Source organism: Octopus sinensis, linkage group LG23 (genome assembly GCF_006345805.1).
Source record: "Octopus sinensis linkage group LG23, ASM634580v1, whole genome shotgun sequence".
Lineage (NCBI taxonomy): Eukaryota > Metazoa > Mollusca > Cephalopoda > Octopoda > Octopodidae > Octopus > Octopus sinensis.
In genome coordinates this window covers 18,329,755-18,353,761 of record NC_043019.1, presented here as the reverse complement: position 1 = coordinate 18,353,761, position 24,007 = coordinate 18,329,755, and the positions used below count along the sequence as shown (strand labels likewise).

The 24,007-nt window shown below is 39.2% G+C and overlaps 1 protein-coding gene across 2 annotated transcripts; it reads right to left on the bottom strand.

Moving 5' to 3' along the window:
• Positions 1-280: 280 nt before the first annotated feature.
• On the bottom strand, positions 281-22,804 carry LOC115223538 (dehydrogenase/reductase SDR family member 11-like). Of its 2 annotated transcripts, none has more exons than XM_029794172.2 (8): positions 22,705-22,804; positions 19,569-19,731; positions 16,244-16,447; positions 15,133-15,227; positions 14,105-14,234; positions 3,252-3,335; positions 1,605-1,670; positions 281-504 (listed from the first exon to the last, which is right to left on the bottom strand). In XM_029794172.2, exons 2-8 carry the CDS (start codon positions 19,698-19,700, stop codon positions 463-465), a joined length of 753 nt encoding a protein of 250 aa, XP_029650032.1. In that variant the 5' UTR covers positions 19,701-19,731; positions 22,705-22,804; the 3' UTR covers positions 281-462. The 2 variants fall into 2 exon arrangements, with proteins under 2 accessions (XP_029650032.1, XP_036368477.1); XM_036512584.1 differs by having other exon boundaries at positions 19,569-19,728; positions 22,705-22,798.
• Between the last annotated feature and the right edge of the window lie 1,203 nt (positions 22,805-24,007).

The window sequence follows — 24,007 nt, the reverse complement described above, 5'->3', positions numbered from 1 at the left end:
TGGTAGTGGATGCCTCACCAGCATCAATAAATAAGGACTTCTAGTATATGCATCTCACCAGGTCTTCCACTGTAAGGAGCTCCAGTGTGTAGAAATAGATTCCCTGTCTTCTATGGGGAGACATAAATGAATGAATGAATAATACAAAATGCTCCCTGCTACCTTTTTTACAAGTTCAACTATTTTAGAGACATCTAGAATTTTCTTTTAGGGGAGAGAAAAGAAAGTGAGAGTAAAAGAGAGAGAGAAGAAGAAGGAATAGAATTTCATAAGACATTAATGATACGAGGCAAGATGTCTTTAATTTTTACTTGTTTCACTCATTGTAGTCATACTGGAGTAGTGTCTTTAAAAAAATGGTTGCTCTGAAGCAGAGATCAAGGTCCATATGTGATCAAATGCTCTCTTGTGTCCTTGTCAAGTGGAAAATGGACGATCTGTTCGTTTTGCTTTGTCAGTTTTTCAGTAGCCCTGCTTAGTTGGTCTCATCATAATTTCATTAATCTGAAAGAAAACAAAATTTGGTATTTATCTTTTCTAATAGAGACCAAATTGGAAGGGTTGTCAGAGGAATGAGACAGAAGCATCAGCATTTAATGTCCACTTTTCTATGAGTCAGAAGGAATTTGTTGAGGCAGATTTTTCTATGGTTGGAAAGTGAAGTTTCTTTATACTAAATGCCAAGAGGTTTATACTTTTAACTTCTCAACACCTAGCATAAAGACACATCTCTTTCTATTATATTCTTACACAGTTGCAGGGTCTTTTTAGTCTTGCACATTTTACAGTGCCCAGCAGAAAAAAGCAGTCAGAACATTGTAAATTGATTGGTGTTAGGAAGGGCATCCAGCTGTAGAAACCATTCCAAAGTAGACAATTGAGAATGATGCAGTCCTCCAACTCATCTGGTCCAGCCAAAGCAGCCAACACTTGCCAGCATCGAACATGGACATTAAATGATAATGATGAGGAAAGCATTGGTCAGCCTCAGTTTATTGTAGATGGTACTTTCCCAACATCTAGGCGCTATATGAAGTAGATGATATAGAATTTGTATTATCAGATTACTCAATAATCTAAGAGCAAGAATATTTGGTAAAGTGCATAGGCACCAACTCACTGCCTAGGAATTGGAATTGAACCTGAATTACTGTTCAGATCAAAAATAACACAAACATGGTCATGTCAGCAAACAAATGACCACTCAAATTCTTGAAGAAGAAACAGATTGTCATTAACAATGTTGCCTTTTGTTCATTTTCTTTGACAGACAGACATTAGCTATAGTTTGTTTATCTGCTAAATTGAGAGTCGTCGTGATACGGCTGAAGCCAGCGAGCATCAGCTAGGGACCAAGATGGTGACAGCCATCACAGCCCAACCAAGACCAATGGCTGCATGAACTTATTCCACTCCAGTTACACAATTCAACAACTGCTGCCATTGCACATCTCACACAAACTGTGCAACTGCTTCACTTGCTGTAAACATTTTCCCTCTCGTTCATTGCAACACTCTGCTCCTCCCCTCAACCCACAACAAATATATCTTTGTTGCAATCTCAACAAAGTAGGGGTTATTAAAAGAGATCAAAGGACACCCACCTCACAGTGTTTGGGTACCTGAAGTGCAAACAGGACTGCATCAGCTACATCACCAGATTCAAGAATCTGAAAAATGAATGAGAAATTCAAACCACAGATCAATCCGAACACTTTTATGACTAAACATATTTAAAGAGTTATTTGGAGAGTAGTGAAGGCTTTGGTAGATGAAATATTTACTTGGAGAGACTAAACTTGTGCCAGAAAAAAAAAACGTCTTTTGTAAGAAGAGAATTCTTTAAAACATGGAAACACTTGTGTTCTCATTGGGAAGGTAAATTTTACCAAACTTTTCTGCGTCCAGTGTCATTACCAATATCTGTGTGTGCTAGAGAACATAAATATGGGTCAATCTAATCGACTCCTAAAATTGCTGCCTTAATGGCAAAAGTTGAAACCATCATCATTGTTGTTATTATTATTATTATATTTATTATCATCAGGCGGTCAGCTGGCAGAATTGTTAGCTGCCTGGACAAAATGCTTAGTGGTATTTCGTCCATGTTTATGTTGTCAGTTCAAATTCCACCAGTGTTGGCTTTGCCTTTCATCCTTTTGGGGTCGATGAAATAAGTACCAGTTATTATTATCATTATCATCATTATTATTATTATTATTATTATTATCTAGTAGTAGTAGTAGTAGTAGTAGTATAATGAATCAAGGTCTTTGTTACGCATCATTTAACTTAAACAATGGCTATAACTTCTGATAAGACCACCTCGATAAGGACATGAACTTGAGACCAGGAAATCATGGCTAATACAGACACAGAATTAAGAAAAGCCCTTATAACTATAATAATTTCTTATATAAATTTAAAGATTATTTTCTTCTTTTACAGCCCGTGCTGGGGCACACACTTGAAGTGTAGAACCAATATACAGACTTCAGTCTTTACTGGGACTTATTTTACTGACAGCAAATTCTGGTTGGACAAGATTTGAACACAGAATATAAAAGGAGGACATAAGCAAATGCTATGAATTATTTTGTTCAAAGTTCTATGAACTCTGACAATCCATTGCTGTCATCGTCATCATGATTTAACATCCACTTTTCAATGTCTGCAAGGGTCAGACGAAATTAGTTTGAGGCTGGTTTCCTATTGTTGGATGCCATTCCTAAGAGCAATTGTCACCTGTTTGCAAGTAAGATAATACTTCCCCGTGGCTGGACACGTTTATCCACAGAAGACTTCAAACAAACAACATTGCTTCTATGACCTGATGCAACGTTAGGACAAGGCTACATGTACACATAATAGGCTTCTTTCATTTTCCAACTATCAAATCCATTCACAAGGTTTTGGTTGATCAGGAGCCTATTAGTAAAATGCACTGGCCCAAAGTACCTCGTAGTAGGTCTGAACCTGAGACCTCTTGATGAAAAGCAAATACCCCAACCTCACAGCCTATTGAAGTGCTTTTATCCAATTCTATTTTCCAGTCTTTAACTGTAAATGTTACCCTTGTATCATTCTTTTCTTAATCCAAACTCCTGATCTATGATCATTTAGCTCAATTGGAATAACCGACTAGTTCAGCCATCCAATCTCTATAAAATGCATTGATAGATTATAGACATGAATTGTCCTTCAAATACTTCTACACCTATAATCGGTAGACATAAGAAAAGAAAACACACCTTAAAATCTCTCTTTGGAACTTCTTTTCTGTCTGGAAATAGACGAGAGGCAAATTCTGTGTCCACTAAACCTGGACTGATGGACTAAGAAGAGAAGAAGAAATTGATCAAGAGAAACGTTGAGTTTTTATTTCAAATGTTGAGTATTTTTCAACAGCAAAGGAGTATTGCTTTGATAACCCATAAAGACCATAAAGGGATAATAGGTATGTTCTTTGTACCCCAAAACCACAACCATACAAGGAAAACATATTTAGACACCCATGCACACACACACACACATATATAAATATATACATATGTCTCTATACATGCATGTTTATAATCAAACGCCCCTGTATATATGTGTGTGTTTGTGTATGCATGCACATGTATACAGACATTACATACACACACAGATGTGCATTATACATATATACACACATATCTATCTATCTATATATATATATATATATATATATATATATATATATATCGATACAATAATTGTTTCTTGTCAGGAACAAAAAGATTTAATAGGACTGCAATAGAAGTGCTATTATGGAAGAGACAAAAATATCAAACTAAAATCATTGAACAGCAAATACAAAGTCAACCGCATGTCATTTCATAATTCGAACATTTAATTATAGAAATAAACATATAATCCGCAAGATGGAACAAAATTCATATGTACAGCATGTAATAATAATAATATAATATTAATATGGTATGGTGCAAGCAAAAAATTCTTGTTAAAACTTAGAATTAATATTCTAGCGATTCAAAGAGAATACATTTATAAGGACGTAGAAAGTAAAATATAATATAAGTAATATATAAAATATATAGGTATATAAAAATATAGGCATATAAAAATATATAAAACATATATAAATAATATACATATGGGAGCATATAAAAATATAACATATATATATATATCGTGTAAATAAAGTAAAATAATGTTCATCGTTTAGAAATCTTAATCGGTAAAATAAGCCTTATATATAAGAAGGAAATCATGTTTACTTATCCCTATGGCCATTTCAGGGGTGATTATGTTTAAAGCACTAGGGGTGCATTTCAATAATACCTCCTTGTCAGGGGAAAAACATATATATAAACGCAAAGATAGCCATCACGCACCAGGCCCGTACGGTGTTGTTTGCTTTCCCACTTTGGTATTCATGCACGGATAACCAAAGGACACATTTCTTTATTACCCAGTAGGGGCGACATAGAGAACACATACAATCACGAATGATGAAAAAAAATAATTATGAACATTTGGGGTCGGTTAAAAATCGGAAATGAATAATAAATCGAATGGTTACACAATAGACACAATTAACAAAATTACAAGATGCAGTGAGGCGGGTTCGCGACCCCATGCTCCCCGCCACGACACTTAGCCTTCCTTTTTCTTCCTATCTCACATTTGTGAGGGATCTTTTACTCTCCACATTTTTCCATCTTTCATCAAACACTTTCTTACTCAGGCTCCTTCTCTCCAGTTCTATATGTCTTTTCAGGTGGAATTTAAAATATTCCACCAGACTTGAACCAGAGATGAAGTCGCCTGTTATCAACCCTTTCATCCTTGTCTTCCATACTACCTGTTTCGCAGTTGAAACCACGGCGAGAAAACAAAACTTACCTTCTTTCGTTAAGAAATCAGGTGGGCTAATTTTTACAATAGATTCGGCTGATAGCTGTACTCTTCGTTCGCCTGACATTAGTTGTTCGGCACAATCCCACATATCTTTCACCCCCGAACACTGCACGATCGCGCGTGCGAGACGGTTTCCCGTTCTCGCCCACATCTCGTACAGGTCGGGCTGACTTGGCAACCGTGCCTTGCAAGCTTGTCCCGAACAGGTAAGGCTCCTCGGTAGCACTGCCAAGCCAAAGACTTCTGGAAATTATCCAGTGTCTTCGGCCCGAATGTACGTTGGAACAGACTGGCCAGCTGATTATCGTCGAAACCTAGGGTTTCCCCTAGCGTATCATCGTTACCGGCCTCTACAAACCCTCTATAAAACACAGCGGTAGAACCACTGCCGCAGGCATTACCGAGCGACGGAATAGTCGGAGTGCCTTGCGACACTCCGTATACCACGTACCCAACTTCGATCTGCGATTATACCAGTCCTCCCGGCCACCGAAACTGGTGAACCTGGGGAACATCTGTTTCGCCAGCGGAGACCACACCCGTTCACTACCAGATGGAGCCACAGGTGCCTTAGCCTCAGCGCATTTCTGCGCATCATTAGCCACGGCATCCCTAGTCCACCCTGTAACGGTTTTTGACAGCAGACAGAGCGTCTCACAAGCGGTTTCGAGCCCTTCCACAAGAAGCGAAAGAGCTGTCTCTCCAACTTGTCAACCACGAATCCGGGCAAGGCACGACGGCAAGGCGGTAGGTGATCACCGATGCTATAAACACATTGGCCACCTCCGCCCTACCTTTCAAGGATAACCACCGCCAAGACCAAATCTTGACTATTGCAGCCACCTTGCTCGATACCTCGCTCCAGTTCTTCTCTATTTGGAGGTCCGGACCGAACCAAACCCCGAGCAACTTAATCGGGCCCTCCGTCCAACGTCCCACGACGCTGTCTGGAGGCATCGACTTGCCTCTCCAGGTGCCGAGTTGCAAGCCGACCGACTTTTCACGATTAACTTTTGCTCCTGTCACCGTCTCGTAAACCTCTATGGCTTTGCCTACTTTACGTAGGTGGTCCACTTCAGTCACGATGATAGTGATGTCATCCGCGTACGCCGAAACCGACATATCACGTCCTGGTTGCCTCGGGATGCCGCTCAGTCTTCGCAGCAGCGGCTCCAAGGCCACTACATACAAAAAGAGAAGGGGAGAGCGACATCCCTGGCGAACGGCGTTGACCTTGAAAGCTTAGAAAGAAAGCCGTTCACCTGAACTACCGAGTCGGCGTTGTCATACATTTCGATGATCCACCTGAGGAAGCCAAGACCTAGGCCGAACTGAGCCAGAACGGACACCAGGTAGTGATGGTCGACCCTATCGAACGCTTTAGACTGGTCTAAATGGACCACTGCCCCTCCCTTGCCGGGATCGTTATTTATTCCCTCTATCGTGTATCTAATAAGATGGAGATTATCCTGAATGGCTCTGCCCGGTACGGCGCACGTTTGCGCTTTCCCAATCAGTCCATTCGCGACACGCGCCAATCTGTTCGATAACACTTTGGCCAAAATCTTCAACTCTGCGTTAAGCAGAGTGATGGGCCTGAAATTATCTATTACGTCCCCCTTGCTCTGGTCCTTCCTGACTAGCGTCACCACTCCCCGGCGCACAGATCTGGGGATAAACCCATTCTGCTGCCAGTTTGCGTAGACGCCCGTCAGTAAGTCCCCGAACAAGTCCGGCATACTTTTATAAAGCTCGTAGGGTAGACCATCCAGTCCCGGCGCCTTACCCGCACCGCAGTCCGCCATGGCCTCTATTACCTCCTCAGGTGTGATCGGCTCCTCACTACACTTCGCATCCTGCCCCGAGAGGCGCGGCAGCCCGTCGAGGAGGTCCGTAAGGTCCCTCCCCCTATCCGGTCCGCCGCTCCCCCGAAAAGCTGGGCGAAGTGGTCCTGAAAAGCTTGACACATCTCCTCGGGCTCGTCTGTCAACTTACCTTGTTGGTTCGCCAGAGATCGAATTGTAGCATCGTTGCCACGTTGGGCTTCCACCACTCGGGCCCATCCTGCAGCCTTGATTCCTTCGCTCCCCATCGTACGTTGTCTAGCCCTGACAATGCAACCCATGTGTTTGGCTTCGAGGTGCTGGTTAAGAACCAGTCTCTTGACCTTCACCTGGTCTGCATTGCCAGTTCGCATTGCTTCCTCTAAGTCCTTAACTAGTGTAGTTACCTTTCTAGCCTCTCTAGCTACAAGATTAGTACTATATCTAACGGACTCATATTTTATGGCTCGCTTAAGGGCATACCACCATTTGTTGTTACAAATGGAGCCGGTCATGGCCCTCTGGATTATTAACCTAATCCTGTCCCTGTACTCCTTAATCGCCAAAAGGGACGTATTAAGTTTCCAGTAACCAGGACCTCTAGTTATCTTATCTACGTCTAGCCTACAGGTGACCATCTTGTGGTCACTGTAGCTGACTATATGGAGTTGTGGACTCTTAACTAGGTTCTTATCTACCTTCCTAATTAATATCCTGTCTATGTACGACTTTACCGATCCGTCGCTATTTGACCACGTCCACAGTGGAGCGCCCGGATGTTCCAGTCTATATGGATCTACCAGCTCAAAACGTCTTAGTAGATCCAGGAAGCAAGTATTTCCTTTTCTGTCTGTTCGCGAGCCTTCACAGTCTACCCGCACATCGCAGATTGTGTTGAGGCCCCTAACATTACTACTGGGCACGATGTACTCAGAAACTTCTCCAGGTTCCGATAATAATCACTTTTCCCCTTACCGGGGGGAGCGTAAACCGCAACCAGCCTGATTGTCTTACGGCTACTGAACGTCAACTCAATGACGACCAGCCTACCTTCCGGATCCGTAAAAAATCAACTTTTCTCAGAAACCCGGTTCTTTTTACACAGGACCAACACCCCGCTTCCGCCGACCGACGGGTTCGGAGAGATGACACTCTCGTAACCGTTGAACAGCGGGAGCAGATCTCTTGGCCCCTTTAACGGGTTCTGTGGCAACGACATCTAAATCCCGTGACCTGATGTCATTTAGGAAGCGCCCTTGCTTCCAGCTCTGCATCAGGCCACGCACATTCAAACACCCTACACGAATATGAGACATTACTTACCTTTATTCCGTTTTTCCTTTGGTGGTCGTGGCGGGGAAGTCCGCATTAATCAGTGACTCGTCCACTTCGAGTCGCGGACCCTTTATGTCCCCTGCGAACTGTGCATTTAACATGTTAAAGTTCCGTAAGTCCAATTTATAAATTACTACATTTTTTTGTAGATTTCTGTGGGTTTTCACCCTTTCTGCGCTTGGGATATTTCCCATTCCACTTTTAAGTCGGTCATTATTTTTGTCTATTGCCGCATATACTATTTGGGCTTCTGTAAATCTGCTTTTTTGTGGGCTTTGTGGGGGTGATGGGGAGGACCCCGGGGAGTATGATGGGAGGAACACGAGGAGGGGGTTGAAATGGAGGGGTAATGCTCGGCACTGAGGGGGGGGGTGGATTGGGTGGGGGCTTCTCTTTTTGTGGGGAAGCGTGGTTGGGTGGGGATGGTTTCCCCCCTGAGAGTTGGACTTCTTTTTGATTGTGCCAGGGTTGGTTGGGTTTGTGTCCGCATTCTTTCTCTTTGGCGTTTTCTTCCGCCTCACCGTTGTGAAGTCGTTCTCTTCTTCTTCTTCCGTTTTTTTCTCTGCTTCTTCTTCTGTCTTTTTTCTTTCTTCCTCTTTCTTGCTGGTGGGGCATTCCATACGGATGTGACCTATCTCGCCACATCCGTAGCAACGTGGCTTTCGCTCCTCCACCACCACCCGCAAGTTAATTTCTTCCCCGAATTGTATTCCTTCTGGAACTTCCTCCATTGCCTCCGGGGTCGCTTGCACCACCACGTGCAATGCTTGTCCTCTCCAGTTTTCCTTTATCATTCTTCTGATGTTTATCACTGTTATTTTCTCTTCCAGCCCCATTAACAGTGCTGGAAGCACTCCACCACCACCCGAAACGCAAGTTAATTCTTTCCCCGAATTGTATTCCTTCTGGAACTTCCTCCATTGCCTCTGCGGGGGTCGCTTTGCACCACCCAACGTGCAATGCTTGTCCTCTCCAGTTTTTCCTTTATCATTCTTCTGATGTTTATCACTGTTATTTTCTCTCTCTTCCAGCCCCATTAACAGTGCTGGAAGCAACCACCTCACGTCGACCTGGCGGCACGTCCTCCACTCTGATTTTTGTGGTTCTCCTCCCTATACGTCTTTATTGGTGTTAGGGAGTGTTTTTTGGCCGTTTCTTCATTTCTGAAGGGCACCTCTATTGTTGCAAACTTTCTCCCCACGTAACGTAGTCCATATCACTCCACACTGGTTTAAGGCATTTCTCAGTTGGTCTTTGGTTATCCTTTCAATTTCTTTTTTTTATTACATAGGATTATAAATTATCGTCTTTTCTCGGTTCCTCTTTAATGTTTGTGGGAGGCAGCTATCGCGTTATTTCCCTCCTTTTAGACATTTTTTAAACTTTTCATACTCCACCTCCTCCATCTTATTTCTCTGTCTTCCTACCAGCAGCTGCAGCGAAGTTAAACATCTTGGTTTTTTTCACTTGGTTTTAAGCGTCGCACACATTTGCTGTCTCAGCTTCGTTGGAAGTCAACCCTTCCGCGACTTTAGCCGTTTTCACAGCTTTTTTAACCGGCGAACCTTCATTCACTTTTGCTGTTTCACAGTTTCATTGGAAGTCACACCTTCCGCAATTTTAGCTTCTTCAACAATTTTCACATTTTTTGGTGTAGGCAAACCTACTACCTCATCATTTTTATACATTTTTGAACAAGTATTTTTGTTCATTTTTCCGTGGAATGTGTGTGTGTTTCATGTACAGCAGTCCCCTCCGTGAGGAGGGGAAACAAGTTTTCCTGGTTCAAAACCGCAAACAGTTCAAACAATTTTTTACAAGACAATTTAAACAGGTTTTAACACAAATTCAACAACAATATTTCACTGACAAAAAAACTCACGTGGTGAAAGTTCAGATTGGATAACCCAAAGGACAAAGCACAGTGAAGAATTTTTTTCCTTTTAAAGCAGTAGAGTAGAGAAACAGTAAAAAAAAAAAAAAAAAAAAAAAAAAAAATTTCAAATCAAATTAATTCCAATGAATTAAAATGAACTAAATTGACTTAAAAGGAGCCTCCGTGGTTTCAAATCCTGAAAAACTTAAATACTTTTATTTTTCAATTTATTTACTTTCTAATACTCAAAAAAAAGAATGGGTTTCCTTAACTAAATTAAACTGACTTAACTGGGTTAAAATTAAATTAAATTAAATTGAGCCTTCGAGGTTTCAATTCCTGCAAGATCTAAACAGTTATTTTTATTTTTTACAACTTATCTTTCGTAAATCCATTACTTACTACAATTTATTTTATCTGTAGATTTATTCCTGTATTTTTTACAACTTATCTTTCGTAAATCCATTACTTACTACAATTTATTTTATTCCTGTAGATTTTCAGGATGTAGAAGAAAATTTATGTACGCAAAAGGGATAACGTCCGTAAATTTATTCAGAATGTGCGGTCCATAAACCTAAGGATGGTAAGCGATTCCCTTATACATAGCCTACACTTGCTGATGTTTCTCTTGAAGTTTGGGATTTAGAAATGATGGACCATTCTAGGAATAATTCTTATTGTTCTTTCTCAGTTGTGTATATGCGATGCAAGTGTAGTTGAGTTAAAGTATTTTTCGTTATTAAAAGAGCTCAGTGTGACCTATATCGCGCCTTAAATCCATCGTACTACTATATAATTTGTTTAGATTATCTACGTCCCTAACTACACATTTATATATTACGTGGTAACCAGACATGAACCATCTAAAGGACATAATTTGGGTTTCCTACAGTTACATGTCTTATCGGGGCCTTTCCTAATTTTTTTTCCTATTATTATCCTTACTTATTTTATCTCCAGTTCCAGACGGGTTTCGCTCATTCCTTCCCTCTAAACGAAGAGATTTTTGAGCAACATGCACCAGTGTATAATAATGCCCTAAGTTTAAGTGGTTTCAAGTCTAAAATATTCTATATCCTTAATACTAGACTAAAAAACAGGATGGCTGGTTTGCCAATTGAGCAAGTTGCAATTACTACAGATAAATACAATAATAAATACTGTAATAATAATAGGTTTTTGAATAATAATTATAATAAAAATAATACGTCTAGGAATAATAAGAGGCCTTTAAATAATAATATGTTTAGGAATAATATGTTTAGGGATAACAGCAGTAAGGGTAGGTATAAGGAAATTAAAAATCCTGATAAGAAGTTAAACAAAACAGGAAGCTCACGGCCTAGAATAAGGGAAGTTATTTGGTTCGCTCCCCCTTTCTCCCTTAGAGTAAGGAATTTACCAAAACTATTTTTTAAGATTCTGATGGAAAACTTCCCAAGGGACCACAAATATTATAGCATCTGCAATAAGTCGACAATAAAATTCTCCTATTCTGTAATGCCTAACTTTGCTTCCATCATTGCTTCAATCAATAGAAGCAAGCTTACTAGGTGGAACGACAGAAAAAGTTCCTCTGAGGATGACCAAGGAAATGTGGTTGATAATCCTGTAAAGCTGAGTACCAAAGCTATAAATGGTCTACCTTTACTGGACTCATCGAACCCATGTAATAAGGGTAGTTTAGAGGGAAGGAATGAGCGAAACCCGTCTGGAACTGGAGATAAAATAAGTAAGGATAATAATAGGAAAAAAAATTAGGAAAGGCCCCGATAAGACATGTAACTGTAGGAAACCCAAATTATGTCCTTTAGATGGTTCATGTCTGGTTACCAACGTAATATATAAATGTGTAGTTAGGGACGTAGATAATCTAAACAAATTTTATATAGGTAGTACGATGGATTTTAAGGCGCGATATAGGTCACACATGAGCTCTTTTAATAACGAAAAATACTTTAACTCAACTACACTTGCATCGCATATACACAACCTGAGAAAGAACAATAAGAATTATTTCCTAGAATGGTCCATCATTTCTAAAATCCCAAACTTCAAGAGAAACATCAGCAAGTGTAGGCTATGTATAAGGGAATCGCTTACCATCCTTAGGTGTTATGGACCGCACATTCTGAATAAATTTACGGACGTTATCCCCTTTTGCGTACATAAATTTTCTTCTACATTCCTGAAAATCTACAGGAATAAAATAAATTGTAGTAAGTAATGGATTTACGAAAAGATAAGTTGTAAAAAAATAAAAATAACTGGTTTAGATATTGCAGGAATTGAAACCTCGAAGGCTCAATTTAATTTAATTTAATTTTAACCCAGTTAAGTCAGTTTAATTTAGTTAAGGAAACCCATTCTTTTTGAGTATATAGAAAGTAAATAAATTGAAAAATAAAAGTATTTAAGTTTTGCAGGATTTGAAACCACGGAGGCTCCTTTTAAGTCAATTTAGTTCAATTTTAATTCATTGGAATTAATTTGATTTGAAATTTTTTATTTTTTTTTACCGCTTCCTCTACTGCTTTAAAAGGAAAAAAATTCTTCACTGCTTTGTCCTTTGGGTTATCCGTGCATGAATACCAAAGTGGGAAAGCAAACAACACCGTACGGGCCTGGTGCGTGATGGCTATCTTTGCGTTTATATATATGTTTTTTCCCCCGACAAAGGAGTATTATTGAAATGCACCCTAGTGCTTTAAACATAATACACCCCTGAAATGGCCATAGGGATAAGTAAACATGATTCCTTCTTATATATAAGGCTTATTTTACCGATTAAGATTTCTAAACGATGAACATTATTTTACTTTATTTACACGATATATATATATATATGTTATATTTTATATGCTCCCATATGTATATATATTTATATATGTTTTATATTTTTATATGCCTATATTTTTATATACCTATATATTTTTATATATTACTTATATTATATTTTACTTTCTACGTCCTTATAAATGTATTCTCTTTGAATCGCTAGAATATTAATTCTAAGTTTTAACAAGAATTTTTCTTGCACCATACCATATTAATATTATATTATTATTATTACGTGCTGTACATATGAATTTTGTTCCATCTTGCGGATTATATGTTTATTCTATAATTAAATGTTCGAATTATGAAATGACATGCGGTTGACTTTGTATTTGCTTGTTCAATGATTTTAGTTTGATATATATATATATATATATATAATCAACTAATAAGGATGAGAAAATTGGATACTAATTTAATAGTACATCCATTTAACACCAAGTGGCTTAGTGCATAAAAAACATGGATTACGATAAATTTTATACATAAATATAAGAGAGTAACCACTATGTGGTCGACTCTAGCACTAAAAATAGATCCGCTAGGTTTCAGCCATAAAGAATTGTTTCCGATGAAAGTTAGCACGACTACTAGCGCAAACGAACAGGGCAAATAAAAATAACAAAATGCAGATTAGTCAGGACAATTGTTTCGCTATTAATAATCTGCATTTTTGTTATTTTTATTTGCCCTGTTCGTTTGCGCTAGTAGTCATGCTAACTTTCATCGGAAACAATTCTTTATGGCTGAAACCTAGCAGATCTCTTTTTAGTGCTAGAGTCGACCACATAGTGGTTATATTTATATATATATATAAACATATATATCAATACATATATATATACACACATATCTATACATGCATATATATATATATATATATATACCTATAATTGTCACTATATGTGACTAGGGTGTTAGAAACACATACATGGCGAGAAACAAGAGCTAACATGTTCTAATGTGGAAGCAATGCAACTGTTTTTCAACACCTTATTCACATTCAGCAACGATTATAATTCTTGTTTTTAGTAAAACAATGCAAACTGCTGTTTATATTAATTCTATGTATACACATTAGCCATTCGCTAAATCATTCACTAATTTGGATAACGAAAACATATATACTAATAGAGAAGCATTAGAGTGGTTTAGCTCTTATTTCTAGCACTGTTAGTGTTTTTTCAACACCCTAGTCACATTCAGTGACAATTATAATTTTCCTTTTTGGTAAAACATTGCTAACTGCTGTCTATATTAATTTTATATACACACATATATACATATAAGTGAAGCTTAGTTAAAAAGTAGACTCATTACTTACCGTGACTCTGATATCAGATTCGAGTCTTCGTAACTCATTCCTGAGTCCTCTGGCCAGTGAGGTCACAGCAAACTTAGTTGCACTGTAGAAGTGAAGATCTGGTAAGTCGACCACTCTGTGTCCAGACATACTACAGTTTGGTTTGGTTTTTGTTTTGTTTTAATATAAACACAAAATAGAAATAAAATCAGATAAATTCAGACAAGCTGTTTTGATTCAGAAACTGATTAGATGAGTCATTGAGAGAGCATTTCATACAAGCTAAGAGTTCATAAGTCAGGGAAAACAAAGGGAGTAGTCATGTAGCTCCTCCTGAACAGCAAGGGCCCTGTTCTGCTCTGGCCCCTTCTCTCATCCCCAACCATAAAGATACTCCTCCTCACAGCACAGGTTGTAAAGTGGTTGGTATTGGGAAGGGCATCCAACCATAGGAAAATGCCAAAGCAGACATTGGAGCAGGAAGCAGTCCTTGGACACATCAGAGCCTGTCAAATCGTCCAACCCATGACAGCATGTAACATGGACGTGAAATGATACACAATAGTATCATTGGCACTTTTTCACACAGCTATCCACATCCATTCTCGCCACATGACCATACCAGCGCAGTCATCTCTCTTGCACACCACATCTGATGCTTCTTAGGTCCAACCTTTCTCTCAAGGAACTAACACTCTGTTGAGTATGCACAGACATTACACATCCATCGGAGCATACTGGCTTCATTCCTTGCGAGTTTACGCATGTCCTCAGCAGTCATGGCCCGGACGTGAAATGATACACAATAGTATTTTTGAAGTGCTGTTTGTTGTGAGGTACTTTGCACCCATTTGGAGCAATGTTACCATTGCTGGTCACTCACTTGGGACTGTTGCTCTTCAGGCTGGGCAAGTGCTGCAACTCACCCAAATAAAGCAAAACATAAGCCACCCAAAAACAGAAGGAGTGAAAGACCAGCACCGATTAGGATCCAGTGTTTTATGTTACCCCACCCACACTAAACCATATAAGAAACCAAAATAGCAGACCTATTTATGTGGATGAAATGACCATCCATCACATTTCGTTCCGTCATGGATTTAAAAGATTCTCTTGTACAGATGCTAAGAGCCAAGACATTCACCTGCAGACAAAAAATGGAAAGTGATAGCATTTAATCATTTCTTGAGGTTCCATGTACAGATATGTAACCAGCGCTTAGAGGTGGGCATGTCTGGAATACATTGACAGGAGTTTTACGAGTGAAGGATATTGGATTGCTTTGGATTTGGTGTCCTGGACGTATTATCTACGATCCAGCTTCAATTTCTAGTTAAGCTAATTAGATCCATCTGGACTGGGTAGCTTAGTGGTCAGGGCATTAGGCTCCTGATCATAAGGTCTTAGGTTCAATACCCAGTGGTGTGGTGTGTCCTCAAGCAAGACACTTTACTTCACGTTGCTCCAGTTAACTCAGCTGGCAAAATTCAAAGGGGGCCAGCGTTGTTACACTCCGTGTCCTGCTAAATCTCCCTGAGAACTATGTTAAGGGCACACATGTCTGTGGAGTACTCAGCCACTTGCACATTAATTTCACAAGCAGGCCATTCCGTTGATCGGATTAACTGGGATCCTTGTCATCGTAACGAACAGAGTATCAGTTTAAAGTTAAGCTATTTCATTGACAATAAATTGGAAGGAGATGTTGTTACCCAGGTGGACTTAACCCTTTCTACACTCTTTGCATAAACTATTACAAACAAAACATTCAGCAGTGATACGTCTCCAAGGTTACAGATTAATTTTAGTTTATGAAGAAAACGACACATCCAAATGTCTAGTCCTAATTAATCTTGAGTTAATTAATCTTTATCAATGCAGCCAACTTCCTTACAGGTGATTCATGCCTTTCGCACCAAGGCACATTTTCAGATCACATGGACCCTACATTTTCGAGCTAATATTTTTGCAACTTTTGTAGAATTTCCACCTTCAAGATCCATGCTTCAATATCAATCATCATGGCATAGATTCTTGCAGAGAACCAAGATTTTTGAAGGCAGGGAAACTCAACAAGAAGCTTGGAAACAAAAAATAATTCTAACAATATTTTCTATGCTGGCTGCTTCCATTAGCAATCAAGGACAAGAAACCACTTACATTGAACATCTCCCGCCATTTGTTAGTGTCCCCAGTAAGCAGTGGCTCAGCGTGGGCCAGTCCTGCATTGTTGATGCACACATCCACTCCTCCATAATGGGACTTGATGGTCCCAAACATAGACAGGATATCAGACTCATTGTTGAGGTCACATTTCAAGGCTAACAAGGAACCGGCTTCACCTTTCAGTTCATCAGAGATTTCCTGGGATAGATTAGCAACAGAAAACAGTTGATTAACATTGGATAACAGATTAAAAGATATTTAAGAACAGATTAACAATAGTTAACTGGATTAACCAGAAACTTAACAATCAGTGAATAATGAGTAAATTAAGAGGGAAATGTCAACCCAGAGATTTAACAATATATTACAATGCATGAGATTAACTGTGGATTTGATGGTAGCTAATACATAAGTAAATAGATTAAATGCTCATTATCATTAATAGATTAACAATGGATAATGCTTGAGAGCTAATATTTATCAGGCTGAGTTAAAGGTTAGCAACATTTTGAAACATGAAATTCATCACAATATATTTCAACAATGCAGAATTTTTATTCATCAAAGTAAGTACCATGACAATCAACACATTTTTGCCAACGAGTTACAAGTTTGTTTATTCTGCTAACATAAAAATCTGGAGTTCTGGAACTGATGAACTCTTTGAACATATTTTCAGCATCAGTTTGATTTTTGAAACCATCAAGGTGCTTGAGAAAATGGTAGTCGGTAGGAGAAAGGTCTGGGGAATAAGCTGGGTGGGAAGAACTTTGTAGCCAAGTTCCTCCAACTTCTGGAGCATCAGTGATATGTGTGGTCAAGCATTGTCTTGAAGAATGATTGGCCTTCTTCTGTTGACCAGTCTGGGATGGCGGAGTATCAGTCTTTCATTCATTTTGATAATTTCATAGAAATATGTTTCTGCAGTAATGGTTTTTCCCGGTTTTAAGAAATTATAGTGGATGAGTCTAGCAGTACAACACCACCAAACAGTCACCATAACCTTCTTTTTGAAGGGCTTGGGTTTAGGGAAGGTTTCCACTGCTTCATTTTGATCCAACCACTGCAAAGAACATTTATTATCCACTTTTCGTCACAAGTTACTATACGATCGGGAAATGGATCAGCCTGGTTATGGAGGAGAAATGACAAGCAAATTTCATATCTGTGCATTTTCTGATTTTCATTCAAATTGTGTGGTACCCATTTGTTGAACTTTTATGTTTTTCTGATCTCATGCAAATGGTTGCAGGCAGTTTTCTAGCTCACTTGAAGTTCTTTTGCCAGTTCTTGTGTTGTTTTATGTGAATCTTTCTCAATGACAGTCTTTAATTGACCATCATTGATGACAGATGGGCGTCCACTACACTTGCAATCTTCAAGGCTCAGGTCTCAACTGTGAAATCGTTTAAACCATTTTCAAGCTGACCACTTACTGGTCATTTCCTCACCAAACATTTCGTTGATATCGCATTCAGTTTCAGCTGCTTTACATCCTTTTTTGAAGATGAAGAGCAAAATTGCTCGAATACCATGCTTTGACAGTTCCACTTCAGATGATTGCAACAACATTGAAAAAATTATCAATGTTAATTTATTGATGTATATGGGCAAGTCTATGTCTGTATTATCAGACAATTGCAAAGAAATGTTTACAGAAAAATTCAAAACTCTGCAGAAATCCCGTACAAATTCTTGAAGGTTCAAAACGTTAAAATTGTTAAAGTAGATTTTCTAAGGCCAGGTGCTCTTCCTGTTGCCAACCCTCACCTGTCCTTCAAGCAAGGTTAATATTTTCCCATAACTGGACATGTTTTCATGGAAGGCTGAAAACAAGGGTCTCTTGAATGGGGCGACACTCTTCTACAACCATCATGTGATGTGAAGACAAGGCTCTCTCTCTCAGACACACACACACACACATACATGATGAGCCTCCATACAATTTCTGTCAACCAAATCTATTCACAAGTCTTTGCTTGACCCAGGGCTACAACAGAAGACACATGCATAAGATGCCATTTGTGCAATGAAAAATATTAGGTTTTTGTTTGCTTCTGAAATTTTTAACAGTTCTCAAAATATTTGAATTACGGTTAAAAGTACTTATATAAAAATGGTGGTACTATCTATTATCATTTCCTTGCTTCAGTCATTGGACCGTGGCCATACTGGAGGACCACCAAACTAATCAACAGCAGTACTTATTTGGTTGGCCCCAGAGCTATGACAGAAGACACTTGCCTAAGACGCTGAGCAGTGGGACTGAACCTGAAAGTACGTGCTTGCAAACTGAGCTTTTTACCACACAACCATGTCAGTGCCTATCATTTACTTGCTTTCAGTCACTAGACTGCGACCATGCTGGAGCAACATCTTGAAGAGTTTTAGACTCACAAATCGAACTCCCTATGTACCTGTAAACCTGATACATATTCTGTCAGTTTTGTTTTATCAAACTGCTAAGTTACAGGGATATAAACAAACCAACACCAGTTGGTAAGCAACAACACACACACACATATGTGAGCCCAAGGCTATAGCAGAATACTCTCATCTAAGATGTCACACAGTGTGTCACAACCTGGCACCATGAGGTTGGGGAGCAAACTTATTACAACACAGCCACACTTGTGCCTCATCATCATCACCATCTAACATCCACTTTCCATGCTGGCATGGGTTGGACGGTTTGACAGTTTGACAGGAATTGGCTAGGCAGAAGACTGGAGCAGGCTTCACTAAATTTTACAATAGATTTAAATGTAATTATCGTTTATCCAGAAGTAATTCTAACACAAAGTTCATTGTGAAAGTGGGTTTCATAATAATGCTTGTGTTTTCCATTCCTTGTCCTGCTTAAAGTGACACAAAGCTAACCTCGACTCTGATCCATTTTATTTCTCTCGCTTTCTCTGTTTGCTTGTTTCTCATTCCAAGTGCTGCGACAAACACCTTCTACTTACATTTTACTTCTGCTACGGCCACTCACTTACTTTCTCTATTTGTCATTTTATAGTCGCATACTTCCACACTATCTCATTAGTATGATTAATGACACACATTGCTAATCATTATAGGTAAAAGTCTAATTTTGTGATTAATGGAAAACATTCATTCAGTACTTCTGTTAATGAGGAGAGATAAATAAGGGAGTGTATATGAAGGAGAGACAAATATGAGTGTATATGAAGGAAGGAGAGAGAAATAAGAGGGTGTATATGAAGGAAAGAGAGACAAATGTGAGAGTGTATATGAAGGAAGGAGAGACAAATAAAGAAAGAAAGTGATTAGAAAATCTCAAAGACATAAAAATTACTTGGATGCGCTGCACATTTCTTCCGCAACCAACAACATTCATGCCAGACTTCACCAACTTTCTGCATATAGCGGCACCAATACCACACGAAGCCCCAGTAACCAAGGCTGTCCGTTTAACCCATTTGTCCATTGTGAAAAGCTTGTGTTGTTGTTGTTGACTGCTACAAGAAAAAGAAAATCAAATTCTTACTTGATTAAATTTATTAAAAGGTGAGATTGGAAGTGAGATCCTGGCAAACAAAACAAAAATCAGAAACAAAATACCTGAACAGATAAAACATTGATAAAATTGATAATATAGATAAAATATTGATCTACCAGGTCATGGGTCACAAGTAGTGTATGGCATGGCTGGGTAATGGAGTTTGTTGCAAATCAGTAACTCGATAACATTTCTTTATAGACACAACATGAAAATAATTTGTGGCTTTGTATCAAAATTGAAATACATTTTGAAAGTCGAGATTTAGGGAAGAATAAAAACAAACATGAAATATCCTTATTTGCCCTGGACAGACTCAACTCCAATCGAAATCAACTTTTATTTTCCAATTAATGAAAAATGGATTTAAAACCTTGATCTTAGATAAAATTAATGAAATCCATCAAGTTGGATTTAAGAAGCATCAGATGTGGTGTGCAAGAGAGACGATTGCACAGGTATGGTCAAGTGTTGTGTATGAATGAGAACAGCTGTGTGAATAAGTGTCACACCCTAGCAGTAATGGGAACCTGTGGAAGGGATAGACCCAGGAAGACCTAGGATGAAGTGGTGAAGCACAACCTTGAAACGTTGGGTCTCACCAAGGCAATGAGAAGTGACTGAGACCTTTGGAGATATGCTGTGCTTAAGAAGACCTGACAAGCCAAGTGAGACCGTAGCCATGGCCTATGCCAGTGTAGCATGACTGGCCCATTTAAGAGTGCTCTTCAATCATTGGACAATAAGCTGCACTTGCGAAGATCTGTTGAGGCAAGTGAAATTGTTGTTGTGGCTGATGACAGTACTGCCTGACTGGCACCTGTGCCAGTGGCACGTAAAATGCTCCATTCAAGTATAGTTGATGCCAGTGCTGCCTGACTGGTCCCTACAAGTAGCACATTAAAAGCACCATTCAAGCGCTGTTGATGCCAGTGCCGGCTGACTGGGTCTGTAACGGTGGCACATAAAAAACACCATTCGAGTGTGGTCGTTGCCAGTGCCACTTGACTGGCTCTCGTGCCAATGGCATGTAAAAAGCACCCACTACACTCGCGGAATGGTTGGCGATAGGAAGGGCATCCAGCTGTAGAAACTCTGCTAGATCGGATTGGAACCTGGTGCAGCCTTCTGATTTGCCAGCCCTAAGTCAAACTGTCCAACCCTTGCCAGCATGGAAAGCAGACGTTAAACGACGACGATGATGATGATGATACTAAAACCCTCAAAATTTGAGGATTTTAGCATGTCATTACGTCCTTCATCTTTCATAGACCTTATGATAGACGTAAAACGGAAATAATGCGAAGGAAAATTATTTTCCAGACATGTAGCTGTTATTTCTAGCATATCGAGTTTTCTGGTGAAGGCTTCATATTTTGCTGTCTGTTGCTTGGAAAGAAATCTACGCATGCGCAAACGAGCATACCAAATATGTAAAACATCCGGAGTTTTGTCCCCTGAAAAGGGGGAAGGGGCGGAGGGGGGGAATGGGTGAGGTTCTCGAAGAAAATTTGAAATTTAAAGAAAAAATATTCTTCAGATTCTCCGTATTTTTCCACGTGGATTATAAAAAGTTAAAAGAAAGTGAAAAAAAAAAAAAAAATGCGATGGGGAGAGGCTAAATTTTAATTTAGTTTGAAACGTGTTTCTGGCAAAATCGTGAGAAAAAAAGAAAAAGAAAGGCGGGTGAGGTCGGGGTGCAAAGTGCCATAAATGTTTATTTTCCAACTTGTACATCACGAGGGTGTTTATGAAATTTTATAAAGAAAGAAAATAGCCGGAGTATTGCATCATTTTTGCAAACAGCAATTTCCGTAATTTTATCATTTTACACTTTTTTTTTCAAAGTCATGGTCGAAACATGAACATTATGTTATCTACACTCTCGAAAACGTATTTCTTCAGCAAAATGTTATTTTAGAAAAAAAGAAACATTTTCTTCCTGAGGAAACCGTTCTCAAATATCGAGAAAAACAATTACCAACACAAACATAATCTCCATCCTGGAAAATAAATCTTTTCCCTTGTTTCAGTCATTGGATTGCAGTCATGCTGGGTCAGTGCCATGGACGGTTTCGATCGAACAGATTGACCCCGTTACGGTTTTTTAAGTCTGGCAATTATCCAGGTCGGGGTGCAAACACTCGACCTCTGCTGTGTTATCTTCAAAACTGTTTTGACCGTTTCCATGCCAAACCGCCCAAGGGTGACCTAAGTTCTATGAAATAAGTTTGAGGTGGAGGTAACCTTAACCCTAAACACCGGGTGAGCGTATTCTTTACGTTCGTGATAGTAAGATATCGTGTAGTGTTTCGTTGCTTGTTCATTAGGTTTAATTTCTATATTAACCGGTCACGAAAAGAAAAAAGAAAAAAAAAACTACGCTATAAAAGTTTTTAAATTTTGGAAATTAACCCATAAAGCGCTGGGACTTACACAGCATGGACTGCTGAGCACATTTTATGGAAATGAGACGACCATTAACACATAAAAAAAAACAAAAAATAGTTTAAATATCTCCTTAGTATATAATGGTGATAAGTTTTACATCATCTTAAAAAGTCTTGGGTTAAACTATTTAGTCCTCTTGCATTCTGGGGGGTATCGGACCTTTTGAGTGACACTAGACCCCCAGCTGACGCCCTTAAATTAAATGCATCTATTTGGGCCACGATCGTGACCTGTGCTGACGGCCGCGATCGTGGTCCGGTGCGCTTTATGTGTTACACAACTGTGAAGAATCGCCCTGTGACCTTATACACAACCAAATGAATAAGCAACGAAACACTAAAATAGATTTGTAAATAATAAAAAAGGAGAAGAAAAAGAAATACTGGGAAAACATTTGCTTAAAAGTTATGAAGTAATTAATTAGTCTAAGTTCATTAAAATGTGAATGAGATCGATAGCAATTTCTGTGTAACAAACTTACTGTTAAGTGTAGAATCAAGTTTTGCGGTTGACAGAAGTGTGATAAAGTGTGGTTGTGAATCAAAGCAGCCGGTTTAATGAGCAACCGATTAATTCGGTACTACGAGCGAACAGTGGTCCCGTCACGCGCACTCGCGCTAGCTAGTCGTAAGTAGTCGATCCTACAACGACTTTTTAACCCTAACCTTTGTTTACTCTTTTACTCTTTTTTACTCTTTTACTTGTTTCAGTCATTTGACTGCGGCCATGCTGGAGCACCGCCTTTAGTCGAGAAAATCGACCCCGGGACTTATTCTTTGTAAGCCCAGTACTTATTCTATCGGTCTCTTTTGCCGAACCGCTAAGTTACGGGGACGTAAACACACCAGCATCGGTTGTCAAGCAATGCTAGGGGGACAAACACAGACACATAAACACACACACATACATATATATATATATATACATATATATGACAGGCCTCTTTCAGTTTCCGTCTACCAAATCCACTCACAAGTCATTGGTCGGCCCGGGGCTATAGCAGAAGACACTTGCCCAAGGTGCTACGCAGTGGGACTGAACCCGGAGCCATGTGGTTGGTTAGCAAGCTACTTACCACACAGGTTTATAAAAATAATTTATTTTCTTAGTTTAAAAAATTATTTACTTTGCGTTTTATTTACTTTGTTCGAAAAATTATTGAATTTTCTTTGATATGTATTCAGCCTTGAAATACAAACATAGGCGCAAGTCGTTGTAGGATCGACTACTTACGACTAGCTAGTGCGGATGAGCGAGTGCGCGCACCGGGACCACTGTTCGCGCGTAGTACCGAATTAATTCTGGGGCTTTATGCAATTTTCTTATCTCGAGTCACTTCAAGACGGTGGGACAAAGATGTAAGTAACAGCTGTAAACATTCGCTGGCCTGGTTTCGATTCCTGGTTGCGACAACTTTCTTTCACATTCGAAAGCCACTTTTCTGCAGTTTGTTGTATGAGACTATAATTCTCATTTAGATTACGAGCTTTTTACATAGAAATAAGTTAAGGGAATCACAGTGCATTCTGTGAGGCCCGCCTCGGTACATTTGTATCATCAACAAACACCAGAAAACAGAACAACGTTGTACCACCGACATCAGCCTGAATTGTATTTGAAGAAATTGCTGGCCAGAAGAGAAATAAATCTGGCCGAACTGAATATATTTTCGTTAATCCTACGATACTTTCTCTCAGATCAACCCTATTACAAAATAGCCATTAAAAAATTGGGTTATCTCCCCACTAAAAAAAAGTGTGGCGACAAGAGATTAGATTAAAAGA